A 27,504-nucleotide genomic window follows, 5' to 3' on the forward strand; every position below is an offset into this window, starting at 1 on the left:
AGGCCTAAATGTGAAACAAAAACATCAATAAAGCAACAAAAATAAACTTTATAACTTCTACAATAAACTACTGGGAAGTATTTATAAACTCAGGGTTAAGAAGAACTGCTTAAACAAGACTCCAAAAGCATAAACTATAAGGTAAAACACTAATAATTTCACAATAATATAAATCAAAACCTTTATGGACAAAAAGAAGTAACAAAAAATTGGGGAGGGAGTGGGCAACAAACTAGGCGATAATTGCAATACATATTACCAAGAAAACACTAGTATTAAAAAATATCAATAACTCTTAAAAAAAAAAGACAACACATTTGGAAAATGGACAAAGGAAATATGCAAAATAAGAAAAGTTAATAGTCAATAAAGTTCTGAGATGATGCTCTATCTTGTCTTCCCTCGCTGGCTGGAACCTCTTGCTCAGACAAGCAAATTAAACCAACACTGAGACACTGTTTCATACCCATCGGACTGGCAAAAATGAAAAACAATTGACAATATCAAATGTGGTAAGGATGAGAAGCAACAGGCACTCTAGTACACTGCTTGTGGGAATGCAAATGAATAAAACTATTTGGAAAGACACTTGGGATATCTAGTAAAGTTGAAAATGTGCCTATCTTTGCCCTCCAATTCCCCTCCTGGTTATACCCTCAAGCAGTGTTTTTGTTTTGTTTTTTTAAGCAGTGCTTTTCAAACTTCGGATTTCCACCTGTTGGTGGCTCATGAGTAGTTTTTGTTTCTGTTTTTTTAATAAAATGGAATAAAGTAAACGGATTAGGACACATGAGAGTGTGTCACTTGCAGGAGGAGTAAGTATTGCTTCATGAGAAATTGTTATTTTAGTTATATGTGCATCTGTTTATTCTAGATCACAATTTATTACTGTGGGACACTGTCAAAAGAACTTTGAAAACCAAAGCCAAGAGATCTCTCAATGTGTACAAGAAAACATATAAAATAATTTTCATTTGCAGCAATTGTAAATACCAAAAAGTTATAAACAACCTAAGTGTTCTCCCAATATACAACATACTTAGATAATGAATGGAATACTAAATAACAGTCAAAATGAAAACATCTAGCCACATTATCAACATAAATGAATCTCAGAAAAATAATACTGAATGAAATAAACACTGTTAGACAAAAAATATCAGAGTGATACCATTTATATACAATTTAACACATGCAAAAACAATGTTAAATATTGTTTACTGATACATACACATACAAAAAAATATGAAAGACATGTAAGAGAATGATAAAGACCAAATTCAGAATAGTGGTTACTTCAGTAGAGAGAGAGAAGGAACTAGGATTAGAAAAAGCAGTAACCAGCTACCCTTCCTGCTCCATTTACCTTACACTTCATTATATTCTTCAGAGCCATCAGTGCTTTATGAAATTATTTTACTTTATTATTTGTACCCTTCTCTCCACCACTGGTCTGTAAGCTCCTTTAGGAGCAAGCTCTTGCCAGTCTTTGTTCACAGTATCTATATATAATAACATAAGGCATATAATATTGATAATTCCTCAATAACTGTTGAATGATTCAGTGGTAAATCATTTCTACCAGCTGGGCCTCAGTTTCCACATCTGCCACATGAAAGGGTTAAAGTTCTTTGCTAATCTTAAAACTATGACAGTGCAGTACAGTAATGTCGCAAAACTGTGCCTCAAAAGCATCTTCCTTCCTAGGAAAGAAGTTGAACTGGATTTATTATGTTAGGATGCCCCCTTCTGGGAAGTATTAAAATTTCAAAAAAAATATTTCACAAACATTTTATGTATGTTTTGTCACTAAGCCTTATTTTTAAATTCACCATTCCAGAAATACACAGTAGATAACACCTGATAGGAATAAGTTTATTTTCATTGCAGCTGTCTTCTTCACCTTAAATACAGCATGAACTAAAAAAAAATGTAGTATTTTGGCCATTTCTGATCATTGATTTCCTGTCCAGCTTTTCCTAAATATCTTCTAACATCAGTGTTCCTTATATAATATTAGACCCATCCAGGCATGGTCTACATGTAGTCTTCCACACGGTGCTAAATATACAGTGTAAATAGCAAAGAGAATGATACAAAATATCACTCAGCTTTAAGTCATTTAGAGGCCCAGAAAACCTCAAAACCTGGGCTTCCCTGGTGGCGCAGTGGTTGAGAGTCCGCCTGCCAATTCAGGGGACACAGGTTCGTACCCCCGTCTGGGAAGATCCCACGTGCCGCAGAGCGGCTGGGCCCGTGAGCCATGGCCACTGAGCCTGCGCGTCCGGAGCCTGTGCTCCGCAACAGGAGAGGCCACAACAGTGAGAGGCCCGTGTACCACAAAAAAAAAAAAAAAAAACAAAACCTCAAAACCTTAAATTGGATTAAGATGATCCAGGACTGCTAGTACCCTCAGGCATTTGGTAGAAGCAAACAAAAATCCTCTCTAGAGGCGGATAATATTATTCTAGTTCCCAAATTATTTCTAAAAATGGTTTTCCAAACACACACACATCCAGCATTCATCCAAATATAACCAATATGTGAAGAGAAAAACCAACATGAACAAGAAACAGCACTAGTAACATATCACAGGAACAGACCAGACCCATAGGCACTTCAGAAAGTAAAATGACCAAATGGCCATAACGCTTACTTTACTCATGGATATTAACAAACAAAAAAAATTTTTTTCTATAATAACTGAAAACTGTAATACTGCAAATTTGGGAGGAAGGAAAAAAAACACTAGAAATTCTAAAACTAGAAAACAAAACCATTACCAAAACTAATAACTCAATGGACAGACTTAAAATCACCTTAGACATAGCTGAAGAAAAAAATTAATAAACTGGAAGACCGTCTGCAGAAACTACATAGAATGAAGCATGAAGAGACAAAAGGGTAGTAATACAGAACAGAAGGAAAGAGACATAAAAGCTTCAATATGAAGACTAATATATTTAATTGGCGTCAAAGAAGGAAAAGAAACGGAATGGAGGGGACGCAAAACTGAAGCAAAATGTATGGCTAAGATTTTCCAGAATTGATGAAAGACATCAATCCAAAGATTCAAGATGTTTAAAGGAACTGTGAACAGAATAAATGAGAAGAAATCCAGAGCCAGCTATATCACAAAAACTAAAGACAGAGAAAATCTTAAAAGCAGTGGAGGAGGGGTCTGTGTGGGAGATAACCTTCCAAGGAACAGCTGTTAGAATGAAAGAGCTGAACGCTCAAAAGCAAGAATGGAAACCAGAGACAGTGGAATAGCATCTTCAATATGAGGAGAGAAAATAACTGCCAACCTAGAATTCCACACCTAGGGAGACCACCCTTCAAGACTGAAGGTTAAATAAAGACATTCTCAGGTAAGCAAAAACTAAGAGACTTTACTACTAGCAGATCCATGCTGAAGGAAATAAAATGGTATCTTTAGGCAGAAGAAAAATTCTCAGAAGGCAAGTGGGATATAAGGGGGAAAATTAACATTGACTATGTAGATAACAAAAATAATGTCATATAGGGCTTAAAATATACAAAGAATTAACACACAGAACAACAACAGCATATAGGTCAGAAGCAGGGGGATGAAATTCAAGTGTTCTAAGAAACTTGCATTATCCCTAAAAAGAACAAAAGTACCACTTACATAAGACTCTGAAATAAGTGAAGGGTGTATATTTCTAGGTGTGCCACTAATAGCAAAAGTATGTATAACTTCCAAACTAACAAGAAAAAAATGAAAAAAAAAAAACAACTTTTCAATCACTCCAAAAGAAAATTGAAGGAAAAGTAAACAGAACAAGTGAGACAAAGAGAAAGTATATAGTAAACATGATAAATTTAAACCCAAATATATCAGTGATTACATTTAATGTAAATGGACTAAATGCTTGAGTTAAAAGTGAAGAGTGGGGACTTCCCTGGTGGCACAGTGGTTAAGAATCTGCCTGCCAATGCAGGGGACACAGGTCCGAGGCCTGGTCTGGGAAGATCCCACATGCTGCAGAGCAACTAAGCCCGTGAGCCACAACTACTGAGCCTGCGCTCTAGCCTGAGAGCCACAACTACTGAACCCGCATGCCACAACTACTGAAGCCCACGCACCTAGAGCCTGTGCTCTGCAACAAAGAGAAGCCACTGCAATAAGAAACCCATGCACCACAACGAAGAGTAGCCCCGCTCGTGGCAACCAGAGAAAGCTCACATGCAACAATGAAGATCCAATGCAGCCATAAAAAAAAATTAATTAATAAATGAATGAATTTTTTTAAAAAGTGAAGAGTGCTGGAATGGAGGAAAAAACAAAACCAAAGTTTTTATCACTAATAGTACATGAGTCTGCAACTTAAGTCTCAGTGTAATACAGGTACAAGTTATAAATTTAAGGCTTAAAAAGAAATCATGAAGATATGATGACAATAAATGTGAGTGCCTGTATCCTAGGTTCTTTCAGATAAGCACAGTATCAGAGTTAAGCCAAAAATGAAGAGTTCCCAATACAAGCATTACCTGCAGCAGCCAGATGGGCCGTTACCTCATCAGCCGCTGTGGAGTTGAGTATGTCTGAATCATCATACGAGGTGTCTTCAGGAGAAGAAGGTGAGTCTTCATCAGCACTCAACATACTGTGTTCAGTGTAGGTAGCCACATGGACCTGCTGAACTTGTTGGGCCACTGCATGGGCTTCTATGGTAGCCATGTGTTCAGTTTGGGTCACTCCGTGTTCCTCCATGAAGATCTACTGTCAGAAAAAAGGCAAAGAACAGGATTCAGTGTGTAATATATTCCAATGCTTAAAATAAGAGATATTTTCCTCAAGAGCAGAGGAACTCTGACAAGCCTTTGATTTTACTACATACCTCACCACACCAAGTCGTAGGAAATGGGGAGCATCATTCCAATGACATAAAAATAGTAGAATATTTTCCTTGTGTGAAACTATTTTGATAGTTTTTTTTTAAACCAACTGTGTGATTTTTATTGATGGGCGACAACTTTATACTCCTAGCTATCACTAAATGTGTACAATTAGAGACACGGCATCGTAGAAGAGCAGACAGCAGACACAGGGAATTACCAATCTTCATTATTTTGCCCATTTTTCATTATGTGTACACAGAAGCACGAATGCAATTTGAAATCTTTTAATGGCAATAAAGTTACAATCACCCACCTATGTGACTGACATCTTAACTCCAAATATTTGATCTGCAATGTGTACGTAAGCAGCTTCTTGTCGCACAATTATTAAAATGTATTTTTCCTATTAGGAACCAGCAACTTATTTTTTGTGTTTGTTTATCTTTTGAAGTAAGAACTATTTCTTCTCTGATAACTGGCTCATTTTTATCATTTATCAAAAACTAAAGGCTGGGCTTCCCTGGTGGCGCAGTGGTTGAGAGTCCGCCTGCCGATGCAGGGGACACGGGTTCGTGCCCCGGTCCGGGAAGATCCCACATGCCGCGGAGCGGCTGGGCCCGTGAGCCATGGCCGCTGAGCCTGCGCGTCCGGAGCCTGTGCTCCGCAACGGGAGAGGCCACAAGAGTGAGAAGCCCGCGTACCGCAAAAACAAAACAAAACAAAAAACTAAATGGTGAGGGAAGAAAGTGTGATGGATTAAAAAATTTATTTTTTTAAGGAAAGATAAGATTCATTTTCACAAATTTACAAGTGTTGTTGCTGGTGCAGGATTTATTCTACTATGCAGTTAGACTGGGAATCAAATGCAAGTTCCCCTTCTTACTCAGGAATGGCATTATTTCGGAAATGTGGTTTTTTGCGTATTTGCTTAAATCAAGCGACAGTCTGTCTCAACCAGATGGAAATTCATTGTGCTAATTTTATACCTCAAGTCACAAAACAATAAATACCCTTGATATTATACATAATGATAAAAAATATATTTAAAAGATCCTGGTGACTAGCATATGACATTGTGGACATAAAAACAGTAAGTAAGGGCTTCCCTGGTGGCTCAGTGGTTAGGAGTCTGCCTGCCGATGCAGGGGACATGGGTTCGTGCCCCAGTCTGGGAAGATCCCATATGCCGCGGAGCAGCTGGGCCCGTGAGCCATGGCCGCTGAGCCTGCGCGTCCAGAGCCTGTGCTCCGCAACGGGAGAGGCCACAACAGTGAGAGGCCCGCGTACCGCAAAAAAAAACAAAAAAAACCCCCCCAAAAACAGTAAGTAAAATACTTAACATTTTCTTTATATTTCAAACACAAATGGGAGTTAAACATTTTGTCCCCAAAATGTGATTATTCAAATTGGTTTTTCTGCTTATAAAACTGTGTTTCTTACAAACCCTGAAATGATGCAGTAGTAAGATAAAGGTTTGCTCTCCTAGTGTACTTATGATCTGTCCCCTCTTCTTCCTCCCTAACCTACAGAGAAGTATATTAACCTTAAAAAAATTTTTTTGAAGCATACATACATACATATGATTTAAAATAAAAAGAGGTTCACAATACATATATTATTCTTTGACAATATATCTGGACATTTTGACATGTCAAAACATACAAATCTACCAGACCTTTCTAAATAGCCAAAGAACACTTCACTGTGCCGATGTGCAATAATTATGCAACCAATCACCTACTGATATATATAGGAAGGCAGCTTCCAAATTTTTGGTATTGTAAACAGCAGTGAAGTGAACATCCTTTTTTATCAAACTATGCATACTGGTCCTCAAAAAACTTTAAGAAGAATTACCATATGATTCAGCAATTCCACTTCTGGATGCTATGCTGGGAGAACTGAAAGTAGGGTCTCAAAGGGCTATCTGTACACCAATGTTCATAGCAGCATTTTCACAATAGCTAAAAGGTGGAAGCAATCCAGCTATTCCCTAACAGATGAATCAGTAAGCAAAACGTGGACATACATACAATGGAATGTTACTCAGCCTTAAAAAGGAAGAAATGGAAACTAGGAAGAGACGAGATCTTCCTCGAATTGATAAGAAAAAAATCTACAAAAAATCTACAGCTAGCGTCATACTTAATGGTGAGAAACTAGAAATTTTCCCGCTAAGATGAGAAACAAGATAAGGATGTCCCCTCTCATCACTCCTTTTTGACATTGTACTGGGATTCCTAGCCGATGTAGTAAGACAAGAAAAAGAAATAAAACTGTCTTTGTTCACAGATGACATGATTGTTTGTGTAGGAAATCCAAAAGAATCAATAACAATTTAAAAAAAAACCTGGAATGAGTAAGTAATTATAGCAATGTTGTAGGATACAAAGTTTATATACAAAAGCCAACTGCTTTCCTATATACCAGCAATGAACAATAGAATTTGAAATTAAAAAAACATGATTACCATTTACATTATCAACCAAAAATATGAAACACGTAGGTATAAATCTCACATAACGTACAAAATCATGAGGAAAACTATAAAACGTTGATGAAAGAAATCAAAGAACTAAAATAGACAGATATTCCAGTTCATGGATAGGAAGACTCAATAATGTCAAGATGTCAGTTCTTCCTAACGATCTATGGATTCAATGCAATCCCAATCAAAATCCCAGAAAGTTATTTTATGGATATTGACAAATTAGTTCTAAAGTTTATATGGAGAAGCAAAAGACCCCGAATAGCTAATACAATATTTTATTTATTTATTTATTTATTTTTGGCTGCGTTGGGTCTTTGTTGCTGCACGTCGGCTTTCTCTAGTTGCAGTGAGCGGGGGCTACTCTTCCTTGTGGTGTGTGGGCTTCTCATTGCAGTGGCTTCTCGTTGCAAAGCACGGGCTCTAAGTACATGGGCTTCAGTAGTTGGGGCTCACGGGCTCCAGAGCACAGACTCAGTAGTTGTGGCACACGCAGCATGTGGGACCTTCCCAGACCAGGGATCGAACCCGTGTCCCCTGCATTGGCAGGCGGATTCCCAAGCACTGTGCCACCAGGGAAGTCCCTAATACAATATTGAAGGAGAAGAATAAAGCTGGGAGACTGACACTCCTTGACTTCAAGACTCACTATAAAGCTACAGTAATCAAGGCAGTGTGGTATTGGTAAAAGAATAGACAAACAGATCAATGAAACAGAATAGAGAGCCCAGAAATAGATCCCCATAAATACAGTCAACTGATCTTTGACAAAGGAGCAAAGGCAATACAATGGAGCAAAGATAGTGTCTTCAACAAATGGTGCTGGAATACTGGACATCCACCTGCCAAAAAAATGAATCTAAACACAGACTTAACACCTTTCACAAAAAGTAACTCAAAATGGATCACAGACCTAAGTGTGAAACGCAAAACTATAAAACTCCAAGAAGATGACACAGGATAAAACCTAGATGACTTGGGTATGGTGATGACATTTTAGATATGACACCAAAGGCACGATCCATGAAAGAAAGAACTGAAAAGCTAGACTTCATTAAAATTAAAAACTTCTTCTGCTCTACAAAAGACACTATAAAAATAATGAGAAGACAAGTCACAGGCTGGGAGAAAATATTTGTAAAAGACACATCTGATAAAAGACTTTGTTCCAAAATACAACTCTTAAAACCGAACAATATTGAAAACAAACAACCCAATCAAAAAATGGCAAAAGACCTGAACAAGACAGCTCACCAAAGAAGATACACCTATGAAAAGTATGTGAAAAGATGTTCAGCATCATATGTCATTAGATGATTGCAAATTAAAACAATGAGATAACACTTTGCACCCATCAAGAATAACTAAAATCCAAAACACCAACACCAGCAAATGCTGATGAGGATGTGGAGGAACAGAATTCTCATTCATTGCTGGTGGGAATGCAAAATGGTTACGGCCACTTTTGAAGGACTGAGCCTCAATTTCCTCATCTTTAAATTAGACATCCATCTCTGAGGATATGGTTTTCTTAATTGTGTGCAAAAGATTTTGAGTCAGGCATCTAAAAAGCCTTTCTTTATTCTATTAATTCCAACGGCTCAAATACCGCTCTCTAAAACATTAAAATAAGGAAATTATAGAGAACCAATGCCCCTAACATAATTTTATGAGAGTGCACAAAGTGGAGAATGGACCCGACAATGATTCCTCTGAACAGATATGAAAAGCAAGATGAATGCCCGGGCAACATGTAATGAACTGTGATTCTAAACATCACATCCAAATAAAAAGGCATATCTGTCTATTATCTGGAACCAGTGATGTTCAGCAGATTAGTCAACACTCCATTTAAAAAAAATCATTCCCCCAAACAATAACATAACATGGTAGCAATTTTACTAAAACCTGTTTCTTAGCCTGGATCATCACCTGGGATGCAACAAATACTTCATCTAAAGGTTCTTCTTTAATATATGATCTATAAAGGACCGGAGGAGGGGCAGTTTTGTACAGAGGAGTTCCTACTTTTGCCATTATCGACCAGCAGGCGTGGGACTAAAGATAATGGAAGAGAACTCAGAGAAACAGATTTTCTGGTCAGGAGCACGCTGGTAGCTATAGTCAACAATATCTAAGGAGCTACTGGAATTTGGATAAAATATCTAAGGGTGCTAAATTTAGTCTAATCCACACATAATGAGATTAAGTGTAGAGTATTTTAAAACTCAAAGTTGGAAGAGCAGTTCAGGATATCCAATCAAGGTATAACTAAAAGTAAGAGAAAGCCTTAGTCTCATCAATAGCATTACCATATCAAAAGAAAAGCTGCAAGAACCGCCTAGGGGAAAGTCTCAGAGCAAGACAGCGTCTACAGCCAAAACAAGGGACAGGAAAACCAAGAGGCTCAACTTAATTCCTAGACATGTCCAGAATCTAAATTTCATAACTAGGATAGAAATTTTACTCAACACAACAGCCTTTCCCAAAAAAGCCTAAAGCCAAAGACAATATTTGATTCTCGGGCAGACAACGGATAATAGGTCAAAATTTCACCAGAGCAGGAAAAACTTTAAAACAACTGCACAGGGGCTTCCCTGGTGGTGCAGTGGTTAGGAATCCGCCTGCCAATGCAGGGGACACAGGTTCGAGCCCTGGTCTGGGAAGATCCCACATGCCGTGGAGCAACTGAGCCCGTGAGCCACAACTGCTGAACCTGCGCTCTGGAGCCCACAAGCCACAACTACTGAAGCCTGGGTGCCTAGAGCCCGTGCTCCGCAACAAGAGAAGCCACTGCAATGAGAAGCCTGCACACCACAACTAAGTGTAGCCCCCGCTCACCGCAACTAGAGAAAGCCCGCGCGCAGCAATGAAGACCCAATGCAGCCAAAAATAAAAAACAAACAAAAACTGCACGAGAAAGTTTAGAAATAGTCTTGCCAGTTCAAGTTTAGAAATAGCCTTGCCTTGAGTGAGGCTAACTTCCTAATTTGGAGCATCTAAAACTAATTTATGACTGCAATCACATAATATTTTTCATTCCAATGTTGATAAAATTTATAAATGTTCATTAATATTAATAACAACCCAAGAAACCCAGTTAATAATAATGCTTTTATACAATATGTGAGAAAAACAAGCTTTACCACACAACTTCATAATGACTTGAGTGTGAGTGGATGGTTTTGTGAAAACAATATTCTAAGTTCACTGAAGGCAGGGCCTGGGTACATAAAGTCTCTATGAACAGCAGCCATCATAATTTGTTCCTTAATAAATGCTTGCGGGTAACTGGCTGCACATTATACTTAGTAAAGCTAGACCCAGGCAATTACAGTTTCCACAATTCTCCTATAAGGTTGTGCTGGCCACTCATCTCATCTCTCAGCTTCCAAGCCCTCTATTCTATACTTGTTCTGAACTGCTCTATAGCCAACTCTGGGTTGGGTCAGCCAACCTTATTTACCAGACTTGTCTGCCAGCTTCACGTTAGGTTTTACCAAGGGGAGGCAACAGGTTAAGATGGGAAGAGGCGGGGGGAAGGGATTTTCTTGATGTTTTCATTCTTATTAAAGTTGCTCCAACAAGAGAGGACAGCCTCATGTGCCAACTCCAGCTGTGTATCTTCTCCCCTGCTGGTTGAGTACCAGCTGCCTGGCATCCACGTGGAGGTGAGATTACCTGCTGTGTGGGGGCCCCTCTGAACTCCTAGGTTCTTCTATTCCGTTCCCCCAGCCCAAGGGGTGGTTATTAAAATATGGATTACTTTTGCTCTTTTAGTCTTCCAACACCTGTGTAACCAATTACATTCTCTGAAGCACCTCACAGGGTTTACTGACTGATACAAAGGGAAGAAAATATGTACCTTTCTTGAAATTACTCATAGAGTGCTGGTAAGCAGCAAAACTTTACATTGATTTATATAAGTCAATACAATAAAATGTATTGACATTTTTATACTATCAGTAAAGTGATTCTAAGGACATTTTTATAAGGCTACCACTAGGGTTTGTTTCCATATGCCAATGGAAGTTGAATACAAAATCGAGTTTGATTAATCATTAAAAAGAGGCTATGTTAGAGAGTATAAAATGCCTCAGGAAGAGAGAAATGGGACACAGAAGTGAGAAGGGGGTACAGACAGAAAAAGAAGTAGGAGATATACAAACACAAACTTTGATCTGTTTATGAGTCTGTCTTACCTGCTCTTTAAATAAGATACTTAATAAGTCTAACATTCCAGCAAACCACAAAATCAACATCACAGTAATAAAATAAGTGCTTTTTTATGGAAATAATAGTGACAAACAATCACAAAAAGATTTTTCATATTATTCAATGAATATACTGGGTCTGGTATTTGGACAAACCAAAGAAAATTGTGGTAGCAATGGCAGCTTTGACCTTCATCTACCACTCTAAGTTCTTGGCAGACTATATGGGGAGATCTATGCATATCTGCTGAAAATTAATAGTAGGTACTAACTATAATTTCCAGTGTGGCTTGCAGAGATTTAGAGTTTTGTTTTCTTATTATACAACTAGGCCCAAAGAATCTAGTACAAGAGCATGCCAAGAGTATGCAAAGTGTCCTCTCCAACCCACCTCATTCCTGCTTAAAGGCTTATCCTCACTTCCATAGCAGGGTGGTTAAGAGTGCAAACTCTGGAGCCAGAGTACTGGATTCGAATCCTTGCTCTGCCACTCACTTGACTCCTATGCTTTCGTTTCACCACATAAAAGGGCTTAAAACAGGACATGTATATAATAAGTGCTAGATAAGTGTAACCTATTACTAGTAGTAGTACTATTCCACATAAAGACAGATAAAGCATAGAAATGTCAAAGGGAAAGTTACATGGGAGAAAAAATGCTTATAAATTGGGAGAAAAAAATTTATACATTGGGAGAAAAAATGCTTATAAATCACAAACTAGGAGTTTTGACCATACAAGGACCTGTATCAGAACATAGTTATTTTCTGAAGTACAGACCCTTTTGAGGATGTGTGAAAGCTACAGAACTCCTCCCTAGAAAAATGCATATACACACAAAATTTTCCAAAATATTTCAACGTTCTTGGACTCAAATCACAAATAGGTTATTTCATGATGATATAGCTATACCAAAGCTGAAACACTGGAGGGTGCCACAACCAAAGAAAAATGTAAAGAAAGCACAGGGAATTTCAAGCTGCTTAAAATTCTTCAACTGGAATAAACATCCTTCCACAGAAAATAGTTAGGTGAATCTACGTCACCAAATACTTCAAAATACATCAACTCTTCTATAGGCTCTAGATCAGCACTGTTCAATAGAAATTTCTGTGATGATGGAAATGTTCTAAATTTGCACTGTGCAAAACAGCAGCCACCAACCCATGTGGCTACTGACATGAAACGTGACAACTGCGACTAAGGAGCTACATTTTTAAATTTTACTTAGTTTTAAATAATTTTAATATAAATAGCCACATGTGGCTGTGACTATCACAATGAACAGTGCAGTTCTTCTACATTCTAGTTTTAAGTTTTGAAATTACCTGCTTCTAATTGTTGTTAAAGAAATTTCTAATACAGTAGGTTCATACAATATTTCAAGCAAATCCATCCCTTGGTGAAAATTCAACACTGCAAAGATAGGGGAAAAAACTGTCCGTGTCTCTCCCTCACCCTGCAGGTGTTCACAATCAAAAGTAAAAGCTTTCTTTTACTCATTATAGAAACCCTGCCTACCCAATTCCCTGACTGTATTTCTTAAAGACTCTGGGTTAAAAGAGCTTAAAAAAAAATAAGTACAAATTGATAAAGTTAACTTAGAAGGCTTTTGCCTTTAAAAAAGCCTTTTCCAGGACTTCCCTGGCAGTCCAGTGGTTAAGACTCTGTGCTTCCAATGCTGGGGGCGAGGGTTCAATCCCTGGTCGGGGAACTAAGATCCCACATGCCATGCGGCATGGCCAATAAATTTTAAAAAATAAAATAAAAAAGCCTTTTCCTTAAAAAATAAAAAAATCATATTCGAGTGATAATATCACCAAGGGCTAAAGGAGCACTGGGAAGAGAGGACTACAAGGACATCGAGTAGGTACCATGAAAAGGAGGACAGAGTCTTTAGCCAGGAGTTCGTCAGGTGCCACAATGAAAGGAGACTGCAGGCTGAGGCAACAGCTTGTGAAAGCACATGGCACAGCAAGAGGACATGAATGAACACCCAGACTCAGGAGGAGTCTGGGGACCAAAGGAACAGCTCTCAGCTGCCTTTACACCAGAATCTTTCTTTACACTGTAATTTAACCTTCTAAAAATAAAGTGATTCTAAGAACACTGATGCTGACCCACCTGCCAAAGAGAAAAGTGGTCTCCACATTACAGCTTACAACCCTATGTCTGTCACAGTGCCCTGAGTGAGAAGGTACTAATGAATGTTGACGACAATGATAAAAAGGATTAGAAAATGCATTCTCAAATATTCAGATGCTTATTAACAGCTACAAATATAAACAAAAAGCAGGTGAGTTGCAGAAGCTATCCCTGGATCAGAAACATGGTGGATAGGAAGTTTAGTAATGCCTAGGCATTTGCAAATGGGTAAGAATGCAGCTGGCTCTCTTTGCAGAAAAATCATTTCTCCACAGCTGCTCCCCAAATTACCAAAAAATAAGGAGCTGTCATGTGATAGCAGGATTAGAGGCTCCCTCAATTTCCATTAAGGAGAAATAACATAAATTGCCCCAAGACTCACCCCTCAATCTCACGAGCACAAAGGACACTTTTATTCAGATCCTGCTTACTGTGAAATGTAGCATTGTTGCCTGGCTGCTTCTGTGGTGAGCCTCAATCCTGCTGGATTTGCCTTTACACAACCAACATTCAGTTAAAGCTGTTTCTTAGATTCTTCAATACATGATTTTTCTTTTGAGATAACTGAACTAGGACTTGTTTCTGGATAATATTATGAATGTATAAGTGTCAATACTATGGATCTAGGAATCTCTGCAATTCAATCATTCTCTCATTCATTCCACAAATATTTACTGAATTCTTATCAGGTATTCCTAGATTAGTTTAACATCAGTATTCCAAGAAAAACTATGACTGGCAATTCTAATTTTTTATCTTTAGTTTAAAAAATGTATTATCATAAAAGTGACACATGTTCTTTTTGGGTAAATGAGAAAATACAAGTCAGAAAAAACCAAAAAAGAAACAGAAATCACCACCACCTGAGATAGCTACATTACCAAATTAACAATTTGGTATACATGCTTCTAGCATTTTCCCCGAGTTTCTTAGATGCTTTTTTTTAAACAAAAGTGAGGCTGTTGTGTATATACTGTTGTAGAAATATTTTAAAATTTAATATAGAACAGAAAATTTCATGTTATTAACATTTTACATCATTTTTTAATGTTTACAGAGCATTCCCCATAAAAATGTACAGTAGGTATTTTACTAATTCCCTAAAGTTAAATCATTTAGGTTGTTTCCAATATTTCACTATTATAAATACCACTGTGATGACAAGTTTGATATTCAATAAATATCTGTTGAATAAATGAGTAAATGAATGGTTTACTAAGTTAAGTCTTTAAGTACATACCCAATTATTTCCTTAGCTTTTAAGAGACATAAAACTTTCAGTAGGGCTTCCCTGGTGGCACAGTGGTTAAGAATCCGCCTGCCACTGCAGGGGACACGGGTTTGAGCCCTGGTGCGGGAAGATCCCACATGTCAAGGAGCCACTAAGCCCGTGCGCCACAACTACAGAGACTGTGCTCTGGAGCCCGTGCGCCTAGAGCCCGTGCTCCACAACAAGAGAAGCCACCGCAATGAGAAGCCCGTGTACCACAACAAAGAGTAGCCCCCGCTCGCAACTAGAGAAGGCCCTGCGCAGTAACGAAGACCCAACACAGCCAAAAATAAATAAGTTAATAAAATAAATTTTAAAAAAAAAACAAACTTTGAGTAATTGTATAGCTATGATTCTGGACATGCTATTATAGCAGGCACAGAAAGGTAATGTGGTAAAAACAGTAATCTAAACATAAAGGTGAGCACATAATACTTGGGGGATGCAAGACAAGATAAAAATATTAACCTTAATGATGTAAAAGTAGAGTATGGCTCCCAGAAGCTGGAATATAGAAAGAGGGTAGTGCAGGAGCACTTATAATGCCATTCTACAAAATGGCAAGTTGAGAAAGTTTAAAGTTGGTGGATCAAAAAATAAAAGTTTATCATTTATAATTATAAAGATAATTAATTAAAAACTTTCAAAAAGAATATAAATAATATAATATAATATAATAAATATCAAATAATGGGAGATGGAGAAAGGAGGGAGTAGAAAAAGTGACTTAAATTCTTATTTTTCAAATCAAAAAAGTCCACAGATACTGTGTAAAGTTGATCAATCAAGAAACAGAAGTTTACACATATTATTAAGCCTTATGGAAGTAATTCCAAGAGAAGCTAAAAACAGAAACAGTGAAATGGCTTTTTTCTCTTTTTTTTTTGCAGTACGCGGGCCTCTCACTGTTGTGGCCTCTCCCTTTGCAGAGCACAGGCTCCGGATGCGCAGGCTCAGCGGCCATGGCTCATGGGCCTAGTTGCTCTGCAGCATGTGGGATCCTCCCAGACCGGGGCACAAACCCGTGTCCCCTGCATCGGCAGGTGGACTCTCAACCACTGCGCCACCAGGGAAGCCCGGTGAAATGTTTTTTAAAAGTTGTCTCTGGACTGTAGAGCTAGGGATGGAAAGGAAAGAGAAAAGGCAGGAGACATGTTTTTTTCATCATCAACTCTCCTCTGCTATTTAATTTGCTAGGAAGCACAAAGAATACCCTGATAAAATTGGCTGAAAAACCTGTAATTATTCACTTTGGATCCCCTAACTATATATATCTTCTTACCTTGATAACCAGTCAGACGCAGCTGCTCACAGAGTTTTCCTTTAACCAGAGGCAAACTTAAAATGCCTAAGACCTTGGAGACTACCTAGTCTGATTTTCTCATTTTACAGATTAATCTGAGACCCAGAAAGACTAAGTGAGTTACCCAAAGTCACAGTTCTAGTTGGCGGCAAAACCAAAACTCGAACCCACATTCCCTGCCTTCTAATCAAGTGCTCCAACAGCTCCATCAGAGACCCACCCTTTGTCCCAGAGCACAGTCTCTAGCCATTACTGGCTTGGGCACGTTAACTTCTATCCCACACTATCATGTGTATATCTTCAACCCAAGGGTTTAACTGAGGGGCCAGTGAATTTGTATTATAAAATGACATGCATACTGAACTGCAGTGATTTTTCAAACTGCACCTGCAGTAACCCATCCCAGCCCCTCTAACATGCCTTCCGTTCCCTTCACTCATCAACCCTCACCATCACTGCCTTAGAGGATACAGCTGCTTTGAGGAATGGTTCCTACAGACTGAGAGGCCTGACAGCATGCTTCCCAGGCACAGGAATAAATGCAACTCATGAAGTTGCCAAAAAACAATGTCTTTTGAAGCTACTGTCTTCTGTGAGCACCAGGGCAGTCAAATTATTTCATGTTTTTCTTCACCCATATTACATGGGTTTATCTAGCTAATTACACACTCCCACTTCCAATAGATGGAAAGGGAACAAAACTTTTTTTTTTTTTTTAAAAGGAGGACAAGGGACTGACTTTTTTTTTTAAAAAATGGAGAACTGCGCTCACATTTTAATGTTTGTAATCATTATACCATTTTATAAAAATTATTTTAAAATGAATTTTAAATGGTATGAAAGTCCATTTATATAAATTATTATTTGTATAGATTATTATTTACGTAAATTTAGAAACAATAAAAAGTATATGCAGAAGAGTCAAGATCTAAAAACCAAAACCCCGGCTTCCCTGGTGGCATATCGGTTGAGAAGTTGCCTGCCGATGCAGGGGACACGGGTTTGGGCCCTGGTCCGGGAAGATCCCACATGCTGTGGAGCAACTAAGCCCGTGCGCCACAACTACTGAGTCTGCACTCTAGAGCCCGAGAGCCACAACTACTGAAGCCCACGTGCCACAACTACTGAAGCCCAGGCACCTAGACCCCGTGCTCCGCAACAAGAGAAGCCACTGCAATGAGAAGCCCACTCACCGCAACAAAGAGTAGTCCCCGCTCGTCACAACTAGAGAAAGCCCGTGCACAGCAACAAAGACCCAACACAGCCAAAAATAAATAAATAAATAAATAACCCAAACCCCAGTATTGACTGTTTTTTCCATAAACTGTGCACAATTTATGGACAGCGTATGTCTCACTAATTTAAAATAAATAACACTGAATGTTTAAAAGCATGCTTTCACACACATGGAGCTGTGCATAATGGGATCAGCGGGGCAACAGCAATACAGATTAATACTGAAAAGCAGGCTGAGCAGTGAGCCTAATACTCATCACTTCCTGGTTTACTTCCTGCATTTTACTTCTCATCCACTGTGAAACTGAGGGCCAAGGGACACATACATACAGTTTGATGGTGGCAACATCAATTGAGGCTTTTAAAAAAGTCAAACAATGTATATGAAAGCACCTTATAACTGCAACATGCTAAAGAAACATAAGGCATTATTTTACTGTATTTTATTGTGGAGCAAGAAAGTGATGCAGAAGAGGAAATGATTGCTGCACCCATCCAGCATTTGAGTACCAGGATCTTAAGGGTTGGACCATAAGCAGCTCCAGGTCTAGTCAGAGAAAAACCATATAAACCAAAGCAGCCCTTCATACCTGTTTTGACTGGTCTGCAGTGTTTTTTGTTTGGTTTTTCAATGTGAATGAATTGCCAACATTTTAAAATAGGGAAATAAGAGTAAAAGTTCCAGACTTCTGACTTCTCTTGAAAAATTAGGAAGATCTGGGGACACCAGTAAGCAGTACTGTGTTAAAAGCTTGGGCTGGATAGTCAGTTCTGTCATTTGCTAGTATGGTGATACTCAACCTCTCTATGTGCCTCAGTCACCCTATTCATAAACTGGTGATAATGTATTAATGCCTTCCTCAAAGTGTTAGTGTGAGGATCAAATGAAATGAAGTAATTAAGTAAAGGACTCAGAAGAGTGCCCCGCCACCCCCAATAAATGCTAATTGTTATTATTTCAGATTGGTAACAACTGACTGGCTAGAGGGAGAAGAACATGCTCTTACCAACAAGATAATAGCAACAAAGACTCTACAATGCAATGTATAAATGCTAAGGAAGAAAATTACAGGAAGAATGGGGCTCAAAGGAGAGGGATGATAATCCAATCAATCAACAAATATTTAAGAAGGCATACAGATGGCTGAAAAGCACAGGAAAAGATGCTCAATATCACTAACTGTTAGAGAAATGCAAATCAAAATTACAGTAAGGTATTACCTTACACCGATCATAATGGCCATAAAAAAAAAATCTACAAATGATAAATGCTGGAGAGGGTGTGGAGAAAAGGAAACCCTCCTACAGTGGTTGGTGGGAATGTAAATTGGAGAACAGTATGGAGGTTCCTCAAAAAACTAAAAATAGAGCTACCATATAATCCAGCAATCCCACTCCTGGGCATATATCAGGAGGAAACCATAATTCGAAAAGATACATGCACCCCGATGTTCACTGCAGCACTATTTACAATACACATGGAAGCAACCTAAATGTTCATCAACAGAGGAATGGATAAAGAAGATGTGGTACACATATACAATGGAATATTAGCCATAAAAAAAAAAGAACGAAATAATGCCATTTGCAGCAACAAGGATGGACCTAGAGATTGTCATACTGAGTGAAGTAAGTCAGAGAAAAACAAATATCATATGATATTGCTTATATGTGGAATTTAAAAAAAGGGTACAGATGAACTTACCTACAAAAAAGAAATAGAGTTACAGATGTAGAAAACAAACTTATGGTTACCAGGGGGTAAGGGTGGGGGAGGGATAAACTGGGAGATTGGGATCGACATATACACACTACTATATATAAAATAGATAACTAATAAGGACCTAACTGTATAGCACAGGGAACTCTACTCAGTACTCTGTAATGGGGGCTTCCCTGGTGGCACAGTGGTTGAGAGTCTGCCTGCCGATGCAGTGGACACGGGTTCGTGCCCCGGACCGGGAAGATCCCACATGCCGCGGAGCGGCTGGGCCCGTAAGCCATGGCCGCTGAGCCTGCGCGTCCGGAGCCTGTGCTCCGCAACGGGAGAGGCCACAACAGTGAGAGGCCCGCGTACCGCAAAAAACAAAACAGAACAAAACAAAACAAAACAAAAAAACTCTGTAATGGCCTATATGGGAAAAGAATCTAAAAAAAAGTGGATACATGTATATGTATAACTGCTTCACTTTGCTAGACACCTGAAACTAACACAACATTGCAAATCAACTATATTCCAAAAAAAATTTTTTTTTCAAATTACTGAGGACCAGGTTCTAGACAAGAGACACAGTGGTAAGCAAGAAGGCAGAGTCCCACCTCAAAGAACTTACATTCTGGAGGAGGGAGCCATGACAATAAAGACATAAAGGAATAAACAAGAATTTCTGGAACTGACGTGCTATGCAGAGGATAAAATAAGGCAATATGATAAGAAAATGCCTGGGGAGAGGGGTGGTCTCTGATGAGGCACATCTGATTTGCGACCTGAATGGGTGAGAAGAAGGCAGTCACAGGAAGAGCCTGGTAAAAAGGGAAACGGTGGAGGGAGACAAGATTGGAAAAAATCACATAAAGCCTTTGTAGGCCTTGGAAAGGAGTTTGGATTTTATTCTGATCAGGAAAGATTTTACGGGAGTAGCTATTTGAGAGGTGCCACTGGGAGCTGGGAAGGAGGGTGGGGTGGAAGTATTCGGAGCAGAGGAAACAGTGTGGCATATGGAACATGACCAAACATGGAGTACACCAGAGGTTCAGCTAGGGGGAAACCAGATGGTGGGGGCCTATGTGCTGTGCAAAGTAATCTGTACTTCATCTTATAGCTCAGTGGTACTTAATATTATGAGGATCCGTTTATAACAACGGAAGGAAGGAAGGAAGGAAAGGAAGGGAGGGGGGGAGGGAGGGAAGGCGGGAAGGGAGGGAGGGGAACCTCTACTACATGATAATTGTATTTATTCAGAAAACCAGATAATGAAAAGAGTACACTATAAATTACTTAATTTATTTGAAAACTCAAATGTAAGCAATACTTTTGAGAGACAGTATTATCTACTCAGTCTACAAATAACCACAGGTCACAAAAGCCCACTGCTATAACTCCTGGCCACCCTCAGGGTTCTAGGTTATAGGATGAAGCATTGCTAAAGGTGATAAGGAGCAAACATTCCTCCCAGCTGTGTGAAGAATCGCTTGGGAAGGACTGAGCCTAGACTGACTAGTTACCAAACCAGTCAGGTAACTAATTCAGTGGTCCATGAGGGAGCACTAATGGGGGCCTGAACTAAGACAGTGGGGATGGAGAGCACGGTGAAATATTTAGGGGGTGAAAATGGAAAGGATTTAGTGAACAACTGGATGTGAACAGTGAAGGAAAGGTAAGTCCAGGATAATGCCAATGTTCTGGCCTGGGTTAAAGAGTGGCTCATTAAACAAGACAAGGAATAGTAAAAGAGCAGATTTGCAGAGGACGACAGTGCGTAACAATATTTACCTGAACTGTCCAATGCGATACCCAGATCTGGAGCTGTGATGCAGGAGCCTGTGATGCAGGTGTAAGTTTGGGACTCATCAACAAGGAGATGGTAATGAAAGCACAGAGCATGAATAAAATTGACCAGGAATAATATGTAAAATGGGACGATAAAAGAAGCAAGGAAACTTAGGGATATTCAAAGGAGCATATAGAGGAAGGAAAAAAACAACAACGTGTGAACACAAATGAGAAGTTGGAAGGAAAAATGAGAATCAGGAGATAGTAAGTGTCATGGTAGGCAAATGAAGAGAGAAGTCAACAATATCAAATCTGGTGAAAGAAGAATTGAGATAACGACTTGCCAAGAAATTCAATTCATTCATTCATTCAATACATACATAAAAATCACCTACTGTGTGTCAAGCATTGATGTAGATACAGGAGACAGCAATGAATAAAAAAAAAAAGTCCTCCCCTTCTTGGATTTTACATCCTACCAGAGAGAGATAAACGAATCAAATATATACATAATATTTTAGGGAGAGGAGAGGTGTGGACAAGAGAAGGTGCTGGCCAAGAAATGCCTTTCTGACAAGATCTCTCAGTTCACATCTGTAGGAAGTGAGGGAGACAGCATGAAATACTTGGGCGGAAGAGTATCCAAGGCAGCAAGAACAGCAAATGCAAAGATGCTGAGACAGGAGCATGCTCGGTGTGATCAAGGAACAGTAAAATGGCCCATGTGCCTGAAGCACCCTAAGTTAGGGGAGAAGAAGCAGATGAGGTCAGACAGTTTAGCCAGGATCAGGCCTGTGGGACCTTGAGGGCTACTTAAGACCTTTGGATTTTATTCTGAATGAGATGGGAAACCCTTGGAAGGTTTTGAGCAGGGGTTAAGACGTAAACTGATTTTCTTATTTACATTTTTAAAGGGTCACCTGGGCTGCTATACGAGAGTAGACTGAAGGGAGGAAAGGGTGGGAACAGGAAGACCAATTATAAGGCTACTTTAAGATGAACATGGCTTCGGGACTTCCCTGGTGGCGCAGTGGTTAAGAATCCACATGCCAATGCAGGGGACACAGGTTCGATCCCTGGTCCGGGAAGATCCCACATGCCATGGAGCAACTCAGCCCGTGAGCCACAACTACTGAAGCCCGCACTCCTAGAGCCCGTGCTCCACAACAAGAGAAGCCATCGCAATGAGAAGCCCGCGCACCACAACGAAGAGCAGCCCCCGCTCGCCGCAACTAGAGAAAGCCTGTGCGCAGCAACGAAGACCCAATGCAGCCAAAAGTAAATAAATAAATTAATTAAAAAAAAAAAAAAGATGAACATGGCTTGGACCAGGGTAACAGCATCAGAGGTGATAAGAAATAGTTAGATTCTGCATGTTTTAAGGGTACAGCTGCCAGGATTTCCTGACAATTGGGATGCATGGTAGAGTGAAAGAGAGAAGTCTAAAAATGACTCCAAGGTTTTTGGTTTGAGCAACTGGAAGAACTTAATAGGCATTTACTGGGATGGGAATGAATGTCAGAGGAACAACTGAGATGCCTATTATATATATATATATATATATATATATATATCTCCACGTGGAAATGTGAGTAGGATATTGTGAATTGCAGGCTTAAGTTTGCTATTTTTAAAACTGCTTTTAGATGCTTTTAAATGCTTTTTAACATTTACTTTTGCTCCTTTTTGGAAGAATATAATTAAGAATTGCACTTATATTCTTAGAAATATTGAGGTAAACATTTATTATTTAGGTTCATTCATTTCTGGACAAATCAGCTATAAAAGTGCCACTATTACCCTTTCTAAGGTAACAATATAACACTAGGTCACAATTATCTATCATAGCTCAGATTTCTGTCAAACATTTTTCTTTATGGATGTCAAAACAGTCTATGAAAACAAGATGACTAAGTTAAAGTAACTATGTTGGAGAGATTCAAGGATGTGCTCTATAAATTACTATATGAATACTCTTTATTTCTTCTTTTTTCCTTTTCTTTCTTTCCCTGATAGCTGTAGTGCAAGGAGAAAGAGGCCAGAACTTGGAGTGAGAAATGCGTGGTTTTGATTTCTAGTTGCATAATCTTGGAAAATCATAAAATCCCTGAGCTTCTCATTGATCATCTGTAAAACTGACAAGGATGATGCCTGCCTCATGGGCTAGTAACAGTAATAATAGCTAACACTTATTGAGCCTTTACTATGTGCTAGGTGCTTTTCTAAGCACCTTTACATATATAATCACATCATAATGTATAATGTAACCCTCACAACTCTAAGAGGTATTATTATCTTCACTGTCATGATGAAGTGAGGCACAATGAGCTTAAGCAATTGCTCTAAAGCAAACAGGAAATGAGTGACAGAAACAAAATGTAAGTCTTGTCAGTGTGCATAATAGTGATTTACAGTTTATAAAACATGTTCATATTTTTTTTTGAATTAATTTATTTATTTATATTTATTTTTGGCTGTGTTGGGTCTTCGTTTCTGTGCAAGGGCTTTCTCCAGTGGCGGCGAGCGGGGGCCACTCTTCATCGCGATGCGCGGGCCTCTCCCGTTGCGGAGCACAGGCTCCAGACGCGCAGGCTCAGTAGTTGTGGCTCACGGGCTTAGTTGCTCTGCGGCATGTGGGATCTTCCCAGACCAGGGCTCGAACCCGTGTCCCCTGCATTGGCAGGCAGACTCTCAACCACTGCACCACCAGGGAAGCCCCATATTTTGTTTTTAACGGTAGGAACACCACAGTATTAGAATGATCAATGTGAAATAGGTCCAAAACAGTCAAATATCATCCATTTCACATGGTTCAACCAAAACTATTATGCTATAGCCACTTAAAAAAAATGAAACATGAAAATGTTTTTTAACTGTAAAGCACTATGGAAGGTATCATTTTTAAGCAACAATAAATAGAACCACACTAAGAACTAACACAATTGTGAAAATGAAAGTAGTATGAAAGGGAACAGACAGTAAATACAGGAATCTGTTCAAATTACACACCACTCAATGACCAATAGTCAATGTGAAGTCCGTTATATATCCAGCCCAGGTTTCCATTCGCAGCCTTGGTATTTTTGAGGATTAATCTTCTGAAAGATATGGAGACAATCTCAAGCAGACATCACTTTCCCCAAGGCACTCATTACCCCCTGATGTAATATTTATTTACCTTTTTAGATAGTAAGTAAGCTCATGGGGGCAAAGATTTTTCTGTTTTATTCAATGCTTTATCCCACCACCTAGAACTGTTCAAGGCTCACAATCACTCAAATTTGTTTATTGAATGAGTGAGAAATTAGAACTTTCTAAGCTGGACAATAACATATGAAATACATTTTAAGACAAAGAGTACTCAGAGATTTTGTAACGTAAACAACAACAATAAATAAACCTTTCTAAATAGCATAATAATGGTCCCTACCATAAACACTTCAGAAAGTGTCAGACATCTAAATTTGAATAGTACCTATTCAAAAATTAAAATCCCTATATTTACTTTGTGAGTAAATTAAAACAAAGTATATCTTGAATTACTTCCAAAATTAAAATTAGAATAGCAAATAATCAAAGTTTCAGCCATAGTAGTAAGAAGGAAAAATTATCTTAGAATCCTGACAAGGAAAGGAAGTTAGAGAAAAGTAAAAAAGCACATGTGTTTCAAGAATAAAATTTACAAAGTGGTTGAATATAAAATTAAAATTCCTTAAAACTGGGAATAACATTTTTGAATTTAACTTGTACAAGATTTCCCTAAACTTAAAAGGGGGAGGAAGAAATGCTACCCTAAGTTTCTAATGAAATATAAGCTGCTTAAATAACATTTACACTATATTTCCTGTTCAAAAAAAAAAAAATCACCAAAATTTTTCCATGACTACGGAAATGTTGCCTCCATTTAGAATAAGTTATTTGAAAAATTACAGAGCACTACATAAAGAAAAAATAATAATCATCCTATAAGAATAAAAAACATTTTTCTCACTACCAATATCTCAGTGTGATTGTTGATAAAATTCTAAAAATCAGAAGGGGAAAAGGGACCATCAAATGTAATTTACCACAAATATTTATCAGCAGCCACTTAGTCCTGAGCACACAGACGTCCTGCAGCTAGCTGGCTGTCAAACCACCAAAAGCTGCTTGTCATCCACCTTCCTGGCACTTAGAACTAAGCTCACTTGGGTCAAAACAAGTCAACTACCTTTCTCATCAGTAGTAATATACTGGAATAAAAGTATAATTCTGTCTGCCAAGATTCTGTTCTTAAGAATAGTCTTGTAACTATTAAAAGGGGACATTAAATTAGAGCTATTGAAAAGGGTTATCTGCATCTGTAGCTTGACTGGGATAATACTTCTGAGGTCTTGATGTGTAATCAAACCAGAGGAAAGAGAAGTAACTGGAAAAATCAACAAATATCATAACCCCCAAAAAGAGTGAATAAAGAGTAAACTATTGAAAAAAATGCATATGCCAGTAGTAATATGTAAATAAAAGTAGGTTCATACTTTAGAACAGATTCCATGTGTTGTGCAACAAGGAATATTCACACTGACTTAGTATATAGTTACAAATCATTAGTCAGAGAAATATTACATAAGTATTAAAGGATGAAGTAGACTGATGTGTACTGACACAGAAAATGTCCACAATATACAGCTGTAAACTGGGGAAAAACCCAACAAAACAAAACACCCCAGGTTATAAAATCTGCTAGAATAAGTGTGGTCTCATTAAAATAAACAAACAAACAAACAAACAAATAAATTACAGATATGGCTATGGAAAAACAAAAGAATCTAGAAAGGTATACTGAAACTGTTAAGAATGCTTTTCTTCTGTGCATAATGGAATTATGAAGAAGACTTCTTGTTTTACAGATTTTTTTTTTCTCCCTTTAAAACAATAAGCATGTAGTTACTTTTATAATGAGGGGACTGGAGGGGTGGTTAATCCCAGATCTGGGAAAGAAAAGACAAATAGTATAATAAGCCCCTCTACCCCTTCACCAAATGAAAAATCTGAGGGTGACCTCTAAGCTCATGGAATCAGAGAGACCCATATAAAGACCATCAAAGCTGCCCAATGTCCTCTGGGTACACTTTCTTTAAAAAGAATCCTACGTAGAACCTCAAAATATAAGATAAAAGTGGAACACTTCTTATTGAAGGAGCTGGGGAATGCTGACAGCTACAGGCGTTCATCCCCCTCACCTCCTGCAATACCCTCTGAGACTCAGGACACCACAGAGCACAAGTGGAAACTCCCTAATTAATGCAAGTCTGAAGCATCGTGCAGTTGGGAAACTGAGACCCAAGAATTAGCCTCCTATTAAGATATCTGCCTAACAGACAGGCTCCAGGGTTATTTTATATACTAGGCATTATAGACACAGTCCTTGGGGCCTGCAAACTTTTCAAATACATACAGAAAAGTTTAGAGAAAGCTGAAAACACAAAAGAACTGGCTCCAAAATACCAAAAGAATGAATAATCAAAATTAATAAATGTCCAAAAAAAGAAAAATAGATATAAAGCTTCTTGATGTTCAACATGATTCAAGCACACTACAGCTCCCTAGTGGCTCTGCAACTGTACATGTTTTTCTATTATCTGAGGTTCCTGTTTAGCTATACATATCCATCAAAGTAACACAAGCTGGCATCTGCCACTGAGAAAAACAAGTGGGAAAAAAAGCAACAATGGAGGGACATTGTTTTGGAAACTGCAAAGAGACAGAAAAGATATGTTAATCAAATAGGTGGATAACTAGAGATTCAAGGGATAATGAAGTCTGCCCTCGGAGGGTAAAATCAAATTCCAAAAAACTCAAGCAGCTAAAATAATGAGCAAAATATCATAGGATAAATTTTAATAAACATAATATTCTGAACTTTGGCTTAAAAAAACCCATTGCAGAAGAACATAGGATGGTGAAGACTGTGTCATCACAAGAAAAAACAAAACAAAACAAACAAACAAAGAAAAACTCAAGGGGTGCTGGTTCACACTAAATTTAGTATGGAAATAAGCACCATGACAAGCATCATATGTAAAATATGGATAATGAAAGCATCAACCTGATCACACTTGTATTTACTGCTTGGCACTACACATTTTTTTTTTTGAGTAAAATGTTTTTTATTCTTATCTGTTGATTAGAAGAAAATGAATAATTTTAATATGGGTGTGAAAGGATACTCTACCTGCACTTTACCCTCCCTTCCCTTACTACTCAATATTCACCACTGTCTCTAGGTCAGGAATTATATTCTTTTTGGGATTATGTTTTTAAATTGTCATTTGGGGAGCATTTATATTACCTCAAGACCAAACTTAAGAACTAGACATTTCCTGTTGTCATTGTACTTTTTAAAGACACAGATTATATTTCACTGGGACTGTGAAAAAGCCAATATTATAAAGAATAGTTAGAAAAAAATATATATGTCTAAACCTAGAAAAGAAAGGGCTTTAGGAA

General features: G+C 38.3%; 1 protein-coding gene across 10 annotated transcripts in view; it reads right to left on the reverse strand.

Annotated features, from left to right (window-relative positions):
• NRF1 (nuclear respiratory factor 1) overlaps window positions 1-27,504 on the reverse strand; it is a 133,827-nt gene that overhangs the window by 83,399 nt on the left and 22,924 nt on the right. For 9 of the 10 annotated variants that reach the window (XR_002645668.2, XM_022581250.2, XM_022581235.2 and 6 more), the window contains exon 2: window positions 4,516-4,747. Coding sequence is in view for 9 of the 10 variants with exons in the window: in XM_022581250.2 (XP_022436958.1) it covers window positions 4,516-4,738 (223 nt within the window). In the remaining variant the exon portion in view is untranslated. The remainder of the gene's footprint in view (window positions 1-4,515; window positions 4,748-27,504) is intronic. The other variant, XM_022581244.3, reaches the window with a different exon arrangement.

This window comes from Delphinapterus leucas, chromosome 9 (assembly GCF_059928025.1).
Source record: "Delphinapterus leucas isolate spDelLeu-1000000601 "Yukka" chromosome 9, BTC_Dleu_Yukka2, whole genome shotgun sequence".
Taxonomy (NCBI): domain Eukaryota; kingdom Metazoa; phylum Chordata; class Mammalia; order Artiodactyla; family Monodontidae; genus Delphinapterus; species Delphinapterus leucas.